The sequence below is a fragment of the Xenopus laevis genome, chromosome 9_10L, assembly GCF_017654675.1.
Source record: "Xenopus laevis strain J_2021 chromosome 9_10L, Xenopus_laevis_v10.1, whole genome shotgun sequence".
Taxonomy (NCBI): Eukaryota; Metazoa; Chordata; class Amphibia; order Anura; family Pipidae; genus Xenopus; species Xenopus laevis.
In genome coordinates this window covers 31,753,842-31,765,843 of record NC_054387.1, presented here as the reverse complement: position 1 = coordinate 31,765,843, position 12,002 = coordinate 31,753,842, and the positions used below count along the sequence as shown (strand labels likewise).

At 38.3% G+C, this 12,002-nt stretch overlaps 1 protein-coding gene across 6 annotated transcripts in view; it reads right to left on the bottom strand.

The window, feature by feature from the left end:
- The window catches only part of LOC108701009 (syntaxin-binding protein 4), an 88,525-nt gene extending 76,931 nt beyond the window's left edge, over positions 1–11,594 (bottom strand). For 2 of the 6 annotated variants that reach the window (XR_005964019.1, XM_018235122.2), the window contains exons 1-7: positions 11,269–11,352; positions 8,598–8,644; positions 7,605–7,737; positions 6,594–6,700; positions 3,972–4,125; positions 2,774–2,819; positions 670–749 (exon numbers count right to left, since the gene is read on the bottom strand). Coding sequence is in view for 5 of the 6 variants with exons in the window: in XM_018235122.2 (XP_018090611.1) it covers positions 670–749; positions 2,774–2,819; positions 3,972–4,125; positions 6,594–6,700; positions 7,605–7,737; positions 8,598–8,620 (543 nt within the window). In the remaining variant the exon portion in view is untranslated. Of the gene's footprint in view, positions 1–669; positions 750–2,773; positions 2,820–3,971; positions 4,126–5,559; positions 6,336–6,593; positions 6,701–7,604; positions 7,738–8,597; positions 8,645–10,676; positions 10,837–11,264; positions 11,353–11,498 lie in introns of those variants that run through there. The other 4 variants (XM_018235123.2, XM_018235121.2, XM_041576022.1 and 1 more) reach the window with 4 other exon arrangements.
- Between the last annotated feature and the right edge of the window lie 408 nt (positions 11,595–12,002).

Here is a 12,002-nt window from a genome sequence, read left to right as displayed (position 1 = left end):
TTTCTCAAAGGAGCAAACAGATTTTTTTATATTCAATTTTGAAATCTGACATGGGGCTAGACATTTTGTCAATTTCCCAGCTGCCCCTGGTCATGTGACTTGTGCCTGCACTTTAGGAGAGAAATGCTTTCTGGCAGGCTGCTGTTTTTCCTTCTCAATGTAAATGAAGGAGTCTCAGTGGGACATGGGTTTTTACTATTGAGTGTTGTTCTTAGATCTACCAGGCAGCTGTTATCTTGTGTTAGGGAGCTGCTATCTGGTTACCTTCCCATTGTTCTTTTGTTTGGCTGTTGGGGGGAAAGGGAGGGGGTTAATATCACTCCAACTTGCAGTACAGCAGTAAAGAGTGATTGAAGTTTATCAGAGCACAAGTCACATGACTTGGGGCAGCTGGGAAATTGACAATATGGCTAGCCCCATGTCAGATTTCAAAATTGAATATAAAAAAATCTGTTTGCTCCTTTGAGAAATGGATTTCAGTGCAGAATTCTGCTGGAGCAGCACTATTAACTAGTTCATTTTGAAAAAAAATTTTTTCCCATGACAGTATCCCTTTAAAGGTATTTTTACAACATTTACCAAATACATGTTCCCTTTAAAGTACACATATTGACCAATTAGCGCTACAGTCAGTGCCTTATAGAAACGAGTCACAGTCACATCACTTACCATTTCTAGTTTCTCTACTTTAATTCTCACATTAGGATCCAGAGAGAGCTGTTCTTCCTCACCATGAGCCTGACTAACAGCTGAAAGGGAAATGTGCGTATGGTAAATAAAGAGGGCAATGGTTATCACACACAGTGCACAGTTTGAAGGGATAGTTCAGCTTTAAATTTACTTTTAATGTAATGTAGACATTGATACTCAAACAATTTACAACTGGTATTCATTTCTAGTTTATATATATTTTTTTTAGTTATTTAGCTTTTTGTTCAGCAGCTCTCAATTTTGGTATTTCAGTGGCTATCTGGTTACTAGGGTCTTGTTTACCCTTGCGACTAGCCAGTGATTTGAATAGATAATTTCCATACACAAACTATACACTTTAGCATGGCTATTTCCTTCCATGTCCCAACCAGATGTACGACCTATTTGGCTGTCAGGATCATGGCTATCTGGTTACTAGGGTCTTGTTTACCCTTGCGACTAGCCAGTGATTTGAATAGATAATTTCCATACACAAACTATACACTTTAGCATGGCTATTTCCTTCCATGTCCCAACCAGATGTACGACCTATTTGGCTGTCAGGATCAGTGACCCCCATTTGAAAGCTATAAAGAGGCAGAAGAGGAAGCCAAATAATTCAAAAACTATACAATAAACAATGAAATCCAAACTAAAGCTGCTAGGAGTAACATTTTTTATAACATACTAAAAATTAACTTGAGGGTGGTGGCACATGGGGAGATTTAGTCACCTATGATAAATCTTCATTACTGCAGGCGACTAATCTCCCTGAAATGCCTTCCTACTGGCAAGAATGTGAATTGCCAGCCGGATGGCATAAACGTTGTTTCAGTTTTCCGAAGGAAACTTCAGAAAACTGAAGCGACACGTATGCCATCCCGCCGGCAATTCACATTCACATTTTTTAATAAATCAGAAACCATTTTGAGTTGTGAGTTTATTCAAGATATAAAAAAAACTCATAGAACATAGTTGAGAAACGCACTTGCAGATCAAAAGTAAAATTCTAATTTATTTGGAAATAGAATATAAAAACATCACTGGATATACATAGAACCTAATAAATCTCTAAAACTCGACCTTTGATAAATAACCCCCACAATGTTATGCTACCTCAATGTTTGACTGAAGCTTCAGTAGAATATGTATGTTATTGTGACCGAAAATCAGTCAGATATCAACCAAGCAGGTTTGAAGACTCTGTTGGGAGGAGAACCGCATTGGCACAGTGATGTGGATCTTGTCAGATGGACCTCTATGTATGATACATTGTTGGTCATGGGGATCAGTCTGATTTGATATTCCACATCGATGTATGGTGGTGGCCAAATCAGGTCCACATACCCTTTGTGACACAAGCTCATTCAGTTAGGTTTATTAAAAAAAGGTATATAATAACTTTTTTTTTAAAAAAACATCCACCTCGGCAAATGATTTCTGGGACTTTAAGTTATTCTTCTTTACACAGTGAGTGATTCTCAGAAATTGAGGCCCAGAATCCATCAATTCACAATTGAACAAAGTAAGGAGGAGGTTGGATGATCCTTACTTTGTTCAATTGTGGAGAAGTGCTTCCTACAGCAAAAACAGACAATCATAGTTTGGTTTCTTTTTTATGAGCCCAACTGAATGAGCAATGTCAAAGAGTGGCATATTTTCCCTCTTATTTTTTATATTTTAGTACTATATACTGGCATAATATCAACTCCAGTGCACTTTATTTCTTTGTTCCTCTGTTCTGTAACATGGGCTAGCAAATGCAATCTGCTAAACACGACAGAACCCAGCTTCCATGGAAACTTGATCTTGTCTGATTTTAGAAACATCTATTCATTGTGTGTTTTGTAGACTCTATTGATTACAACACCTAGACAGTGCTTGTGAGGAATGTTCAGCTGTTACCTTGCCCCCTGTACTAAATTAGGGCTGCTATATCACATTTTATAAGCGTACATCACTTTTATTGCATTTTTACATAGCAGTGTGGGGTTCTTTTGTGCTGAGAGTAAAGCTGCATTGCACCTAACAGTTCTACATTCATCAAATATATAAACCTTAAAACTTGAAAAATTTGAATTACCTGACAGTGGGCTTTCTGTGGCTGCAAAGTCACGCTGGCTCTCAGTCTGGTTCCAAAGTAAGACAAAAAAAGTTAGTTTATAATACTTTAACTTTGATAGTGGTTTGTTTGTTATTTATACACTTGGAGTGCAGAGGTGATAACTGTCCTAAAATATTTCGTTTTGGAAAAACTGGATACGGGACAAAAATACAGATTTGAAACCCGATATCCAGCATGCTCAGGACCCGTGGGTCTACTGGATAAGAGGTGTTTCCACAATTGGGATCTCCATGACAAATACATACACAATTAGTACATCTCTTTCTAAGTGACTTCCACAAGAGAAAGTTAAATTACAAAATTCCAAGCCCACTCCTCTTGGGGTATGACTACGTATCTTCGATACGAAACGCGTCATGACTACAATGTTTTTAATCTGCTGAAATAAACTTTAATGATTTTACCCTACAAGTGGACTTCTGAGTGCTTGCCAGTAATTTTTGGTTTTGAATGCATATCACCCACAGATACGGGCCACTTGCCTACTTTGGTGAGTGCGGCTTTTCCAAAATCTTCTGAATGTGAAGTATCGTGTGCCCAGAAGTGTGGGACCTGGGGTATGAACACCCAGGTCACGGGTTTAAAGGGTGAGCATGTTTATGGTTTTGAGGAGGCAATTAGTAGTTTATATATAAAGATATGGATTTTTCACAGCGGGATTGAGTTTTTTCCTTGAAAAAAATTGTTTATAAGTAGATGCCCCATAAAAAAACTGGAGGTTGGAAGTGAGCTTAACCTTTTTTTGTCTAGCATGAAGGGGGAGAAAGAAGGGTTTTTACTGCACTGTTACAGTCTCTTCGATTTCCCCAATTTATTTGTGCTCTTGCAAACCCAAGAGACAGTCTGCATTCAGTACTGGGCCCTGCAGAGTAGATTCTGCCATTTATCAAATATTGTATTCAACTCAAAATTAAGCTTGTGAGCCTAAAAGCAAGAATATAAAAAATGTAATTAAATTGAATTTAAAAATAGTTAAATTAAAAAACCTACTGGTCAGTTACTTATCATACTGAATGTTACTTGAGTATTGCTTTTACTTTTGCAATTCTAATTAATCACAGACAATAGATGCAAAAATCAGTGACCGTAAATAATGCTTTTGGTAAACTCTGAAGCACTGGTAAAAATGCACAATTTTGGACTATGCATAACTTACTGATAGTTTGGCTTTTGCGGCACTGGGAGTAGAAGACCTGCTTGGCATAAAATCCATTGCTCCTTGTCCTCGGGCACATCCATCTGCTGGTAAAATCTGATTTCGATGCTCCCTACCTGGTCTAATGAAAGCAATCTCCCAAATAGGGCCTTTCCTGTAGAGGTAAAATAGCAGTTATTTTATATTTTTATATCAAGTATTTGCCACCAGCACCACAATATTAAAATAAATGATCACAGAACATGTGCTTGTCAGCTGACCGTGTGTCTTGTAAATCAAAAGCATCAGCATCTGAGGACAGACAGCACAGACATTGTAAAAATTAATTTGTGGAGGGCATGATGTTGTTACACATACAACATGCATTAACCTTGATGAAAGTTTCACATAAATGAATATGCAGCACATTCTAAAACACACAACCTGCATACGAATTTTGGACTAAGTATGTACCAGCTTTGCACAGTTTTGGGGAGTGGCGATAGCTCATTCTTCCCATTAGATTTGTTTTGTTGGGTGATGCTTGGGTGCATCAATTTTCAAATAGTGTCATAGAATGTAAGGTTATGCATTTGGGGTACAAAAATATTCATGCCACTTACACCCATAATGGGATTAAGAAGAAGGAAATGGGGTTATTAAACTTGGCTGCCACATTGCCAGTGAGCAACGAAAAGGGCCAGCAAGTTATTGTCCTGTATTAAAAGAAATATAGATTTATCTTCTTTACAGAGCACTGGTAAGGCCCCATCTGTAGTATGAAGTGCAATTTCCATCTCCTGTGCTTAAAAGGACATGATGAAAGAAGACATACTCAGCAGATGTTGGGGTTGTTTACAGTAGAGAAGAAGTGCTTAAGGGAGGATATAAAATCTCTGATGCTTTATTTGCCAGTACGATATTCCCAGTAAATATGAGGGCATCCAACTAGAATAAAAGAAAGGAGGTTCCATCTTAAAGGACAAGGAAAGTATAAGTTTAACTCATTTGAAAGGCATACCTCTAGCATTTTCAGACCATAATCTGTTCAAATGCCACAGTTAAAAAAAAAAAATCCTATCATGCCACACTCCTTCACCAAAAACAGGAACAGAAGCATGCGCACAGTGCAGTATTAGGAGGCAGTGCATGCGTACAAAAAAAAACCTTCATGAACACGATTCATATTGCCTGAGCAAGAGTGCGCAAATTTTTTTTTACACATGTGCATAACAGTTGCGGCAGCCATTTTTATGACGTTTGCAAAGGAAAAATGGTGCCTGAATTACTGTAAATACTAGAGACTTAGGCTGAATGGTTTCTTTATCCTTTAATGTGCACAAAGGGTTTTTTTTAACAATGAAAGCTATAACCATTGTAATTAAAGGGCTGGGTGTCTTTTTAGAATGCTAGAAAGTACCAAGCCACTGAACCTGATCCAGGGACTAGTTTGATTAGCCTCTGAGTAGTCTGGAAGGATTTTTCCTCCCTCTGAAGCAAATTGGATAGGCTTCCGATGTATGGTTTGCCTTCCTCTGGATCAGCAAGCAGACAGGCAGTTTCAAAAAAAGGTTGATGGAAGTATACCTTGTTTAGCCTCATGTACTACCTGTATGTTAGATTCTTAATTAGACTGGGCTCTGGCTTGGTCATTCACTTTTTTGATGGTGAGACACTCCAGTGTGATTACTGCCTTGTGCTGAAAATCTCTATCCTGCCAGCAGCCATGCTTCTTACTACTTCAGTGATTCTTAAAGAGATATGGACACCAGAAATTAAACCTTTGTTAACATCTATCAAAATATTGTCTTCGCATGCTATTATTCTGCCTTTAAAGTATTTACAGATGCTTTTACATTACCCAAATGTTCACCCATGTTCCTCTCTGAGGGTGCGGCCATATTTGAGCTTCAGCAGTCTGTAAGCATTAGAAACTCTAACGGACATGTTGAGAAGGGACAGTCAGGTTTAAGTACAATTACTCACAAAAGCAGCCATATGAGTGATCAACATGAGCTATAGGTAACTTTTGATGTACAAAAGTTATATTAATATTCTGAATAATAATTTTTTAGTGTCAGTATCACTTTAACTTACACGGCGGTACCCAAGAATAGGTCAAGCTCTGTTTAGTGCAGTTCAGGTATAAACTATAAAATATATGGACAAGTACCTGGATAAAGTGAAATGAAATATAGAGAGATATAGATTTTCTACTGATACTGTTAAGAGGTATTCTTAGAGGTATAATATCTAAGTTTATCTGCTTACATGCATCCAAAATGTTATATACTTTGTGTCAGTAGTCCCCAAACTTTTTAACCTGTGAGTCAAACGTAAAAAGAGTTGGGGAGCAATACAAGCATGAATAAGTTCCTATGGTTGCCAGGTGGCAACCATAATCTGAATTGGAAGCCTGCAGGAGGTTCTGTTTGGCTGTAAACCTGTTTTTTATGCAACCAAAACTTTCCTTCAAGCTAGGAATTGAAAAATAAGCACCTGCTTTGAGGACATTGGGAGCAACATCCAAGGGGTTGGTGAGCTACATGTTGCTTGCAGGCCACTAGTTGAGGACCACTGTTTTGTGTCTAATAATAAGACATGGTTTAAACATGCAGAAAACTAGTCTGGGACAGTAAATACCTTAATTTTGCTCTGTTTAATATGCATTTTGCTTGCTCACACGATACACCAACCAACGATTCCTTATTTACAGATACAAGCTGATCTCCTGGTTTAAGTCGCCCATCCTTAGTTGAAAAAACAAAGAAAAAAAATTGCAATGGATGCATTCATAACTTTAGGTGTAATTTGGTTTACACAAACTTTACTTTACAGTTTTTTTATAGTATAGTTCTTACTGTCGGATGGGCATGGCAACACAGGTGAGTTTGAATTTGCAAATCTAAGGCCCCGGCTGGCTAAAGAATCAGGAGAATTCCAACTGTGAGCCAGGCCTCATAAATGCTTTTCGGGTTGAACAGAAACAAATTCCACCTTCATCTCTATATCTATAATCAAGATCACACTGACCTCCGGTGGTAGAAATTACGATTACAATACAATTTGGGATCTGGATTTGTTGTTGTGTTTAATTATTGATGCTGACAAATTATATAGAGCAGTGTATTTGTGCATGACATATATACAAATGGTAATTTAAGGTGTAAAAGCACACATTTTCAGAGTATTAATAGTTAAAGGGGAACTATCACAAAAAATGAAAATGTAATATAAGCTTCATCATACTGAAATAAGAAACTTTCTAAATACAATCAATTAAAAATTCTGTAGCTTTCTGAAATAATCAAGTTAATATTCACTATTCCTCTCTTGGCATCTGTTTCTCTTCAAATAGATCCAATATATCTTATAGGGGGGAGGGGGTTTCCTTTCCTAGCAGATGAATTAGAGCTCACTTAAAATCACCAGACATCATGTCTCTCTACATGCAGGATTTGTGCAAAAGGCAGTTATTTTGTTAGATTCTGTTTGTACTGGAATCAGTTATTTGAGTGAGGTCTAATTTTAATTACTATGCTTGTATCTAGTGTTAGTAAATGATCTCTATATCAATGCAGATCTGATAGCACTAAGCTTGAAGGTTTACAACATACAAAAATTTCCAAAAGACAATCCATAAGAGATAATCACCTTGTGACAGTCTCCTCCAGGGATAATATCTTTAATGAAGATCAGCGGCTCTTCTGTTCTGCTAATCCCTCCAACAAGGCTCAGGCCAAGACTCGTTTCTTTGGTTACGGTAATTATCCGGACCGAGTCCTCACTAGACAAGAAATTAAGATTTATAAACATACATAAGCAACACTTTCTTTGGGCATTGGGAAAAATATGTAATTTGCTAACAAGCTGAAATGCTGGGCAGAAGTTCAATTTAAAATTAGCTTTTAATATGATGTAGTGCTTGCATTGTAGACAATAGTATTGTAGTGAATTATTTAACTTTGTTTATTTACATTTTTATTTTGCAGATATCAGGATTGGAATTTAAATTGCTGCATTGTTTCCAGGGCTAATTACCCTAGCAACAAGGTACCGGCTTGGCAGTCAGAATGGAAGATAAATAGAAAAGGGCATGAAGAGAAATATCAGCAATACAAAATAAGAAGTGACAATATCACCCTTACATCCAATTCAGATGCATGGCAGAAAATGCACAATAGGAAGGCTAATAATTTCCGATAAAGAAAATAAATAGTTCATTAAAACCGGTCTATATAGAAAATACTTTCAGGGTAATAAAAGGTGCAGAGTTTGCCTGGTCTTGTTACCATGAGATCAATCTTGGTCACAACTTATGAAAGGAGGTAAAATCACAATATTATTTAATGTAATATTAATGACAAAGATGGGGATAAATTCCATTTTATTACCATATAGACATATAAAATAATTTAAAGTAACATTGCAGTCCATTTGATAATTGGGACAAAGTTGATTCACCAGCCCCAACAAGCTGCAGCCCTATGCAGCTACGACAGAGCCCCACTCTATTCTCCACTGTACTTAACTAGTAAATACCTGGCTCCCACCCCCAGTCAGCAACATCATATAGTAGATCAGTTTATCCAAAAATAAGCAACTGAATCAGATGTAAAAAGTGGTCAAAACTTAGTTGCCATTTACCTCAACTGAATGCAGTTGGCCATGTCGCAGTTTTCATGTCAAAAAAACTGAAAAGCATAAGAAAAAACATTTATTGTGTAAACATGGTGACTGATTTATAAATTAGCTTATATTTTTAATTTACCAAGCAGGAATGATGGTTACCACTTAGGATGTAGACTACCATTACCTTAAAGGGATGGTTCACCGTTTAGTTAACTTTTAGTATGTTGTCGAACGGCTAATTCTAATCAACTTTTCAATTGGCCTTCATTTTTTTATTTTTATCGTTTTTTTTTTAATTATTTGCCTTTTTCTTTGACACTTTCCATCTTTCAAATGGAGGGTCCCTGATGCAATTTAAAAACAAATGTTCTTTAAGGCTACAAATGTAATGCTATTGCTTATCTCTCTATTCAGGCCCTCTCCTATTCATATTCCAATCTCTTTGTCAAATCAATACTTGGTTGCTAGGGTAATAAGGACCGTAGCAACAAGACTGCTGAAATTGCAAACTGGAAAGCAACCAAATAAAATGCTAAATTACTCAGAAAACACAAATAATGAAAAATGAAAACCAATCATAAAATATCACCCTCTTTCATACTAAAGGTGAACAACCCCTTTAAGATTTACAAAGCATGTTATTTTTTTTTTTTATGACACCCCTCCCTATGACTTGCAGTGATTTAAATAACATGTTTACAAGTCCGAAGCTTAGCGATCTTATGCCATGTGAGATTTTGGTGCTGCTGCAAAGTTCAAACAACCTATGACACAGCTTCATTATTACATGCATGCGTAAGATTGAAGGAAGTACTGGCCAATCCTACATCCTATCTGTGTGCATAGTTGAGCAAGCTGGGGCACCCTAACTGTGAACAAAAACATCACAGGCCCGGACTGGCAATCTGTGGGTTCTGGCAAATGCCAGAGGGGCTGCTATAAGGTGCCATAGAAAGTCAGTATTTAGTGGGCTGGTGGGGCTGTTTGGGCCTCTGTGTGGAATGATTGGGCCTCTGTGTACCTGTAATGCCAGGGCCTATTTTAATTCTCAGTCCGGACTTGATCACAATCAATTGTACATTGCTTTTGTGGATTCAGCTTGATTTAGTTAGGGAAAAATGCTAAATTTCAGGCCCAATTTTCTCCAACCCCGAATAACATTCCATATCTAACATAAGAATTGCCCATAGTAACCCACGGCAACCAACAGATGTTTAACAGGTGACAGTCTGCTACTGGGGGCAAGATTTGTAGCAAAGTTTGCACCTTGCATTATTTAAGTTGGCAAAATACACACAAGTTAATAATGAATGGAGGGCACACCAGAAAAGTTCAAAGATTAGTTAGAGGTGCAAAAACAATTGTTACCCCTACCTAAGGTAACCAACATCACTGACTCATCCACATGTTTGCACACTCAGAACAAAAACAATTTGGCAAAAAAAGGTGGTTTGAAAGTCAATTTTTACTATTTGTTCAGAAAAACATTTAATACAGACAATGCCTTACAATATGGCATAATTTTCACAATGTTTAAAAGTAAGTATCAACCACCCATTAGTTATATACAGCAAGAAAGAAAACAGCAAGGGAGCGGATACACCTACCAGAAAAATGAGAATGGCCCCAACGTTTCGGCACCAAGGCCTTTGTCAAGTGAATCCCCTTGACAAAGGCCTTGGTGCCGAAACGTTGGGGCCATTCTCATTTTTCTGGTAGGTGTATCCGCTCCCTTGCTGTTTTCTTTCTTGCTGTATATAACTAATGGGTGGTTGATACTTACTTTTAAACATTGTGAAAATTATGCCATATTGTAAGGCATTGTCTGTATTAAATGTTTTTCTGAACAAATAGTAAAAATTGACTTTCAAACCACCTTTTTTTGCCAAATTGTTTTTGTTCTGAAAATACACACAAGTCCCATGCCCCGGATTTCCCAGCCAGCGTGTGCATGAGCCGTCACTCCTGCACGATAATGTGTAGCGTAAAAAACAGCAGCAAGTAATAAACTCAGTGTTGTACGTGTAGGTGCAACACACTAAAACAATCCTGCAGAAAACCTCCTTAAGGCAGCTGTTGATAATTTTTAATTACCTACTGGAGGGCAGATCTAGTTAATATCAATCATGTCATGTGCATGCTGCAAGTATAGATGTCTTTCCTTGTTATATGTGAGTTAACCAGTTCATCCAGTCTGTAGCAACCCCCCCCCTGTGCTGCATTGAGCTGTCCCCCGCTGAACTGAGCATGGTGCATGCTGGAAGATTTATTTCATCAGCCAATCCGATTGAAATATGACATTTACATGCAATTACAGGTCGAATCCCATGCCATTCACAAAGTAGAAGCCAGTGCAGATAAAACAGGGGTGGGACTTGTGTTGCTACTGCAGAGTTATGATCACTTCCTGTGGGACAATAACAAGCCTATAGATTTAGAGTATACAATACTAGGATATGAGGCTGATACAAGATGACACAAGTCTGAATGAACTGCAAGCTTTCCTCATACGCAAACCGTGCTTTGCCTCATTTTGATGCCTGTGCCTCAAGGATGTTTAAACAGACTTAGCTGTCACCTGACCTAATCCCTCAATACAGTCTCAACTGCTCTAGGCACTTTAGGAGCATTATTTCAGTAGTTCAGAAATAAACAAACACATTTGTTATGAAGGGCTAATACCTACTTGCTGCAGTGGCTGCCTGTGCTCTCCCTGTGCCGGCACTCTGGAAACAACAGGCTGCTCTTCCTGTTCCTGCTGCTGCTGAGAAGAAGAAGGGGGAGGAGGAGGGGGAGACACCGCATGAGAAATAAAAGCTGCTCCCTCTGCTGCCTCACTTGAAACATGGCAGAGGAGCTTTGTGTAACAGCCCTGGAGGAAACCGGGGCTAAAAGTGCTGCTATATAAGCTCTTACCTAAAATGTCAGTCACATTTGCTCTTTTTTTCACCTTGCTCCTCTTCACTGCACTTTTAGGGCAGACTACTGGATTGCTGGTGTAGGAAGCTTACCACTTCTTCTCAGCAGGGCCGTATTTATATTAAGGCAGGGCCTGTGCCAAAGGCGGCAGGTTTTGGGGGGCGGCCCTCGGGTACATGTATTTTTTACATTAAAAATAAATTGTCTAGCCTCTTCCATGAATTTCCGTAGCAAATCCGGTGAAAGAGCTGGGGGTGAGGGGTAGGGGGCCGGTTGGCTGGCAGAAGTGACGTCACATCCGTGCAGCGTGTGACATCACTTCCTCTACATCTGTGATGTCACTCACACAACGCACTAAGTAAGGTTCTTAGTGGGGTCCCTCAGGGCTCTGTATTGGGCTCACTTTTATTTAACTTGTTAAATTGTTATTAATGAGGGGAGGGGATTTTTTAAGTAATGTATCTGTGTTTGCAGATGACACAAAACTATCCAGTCCAATTA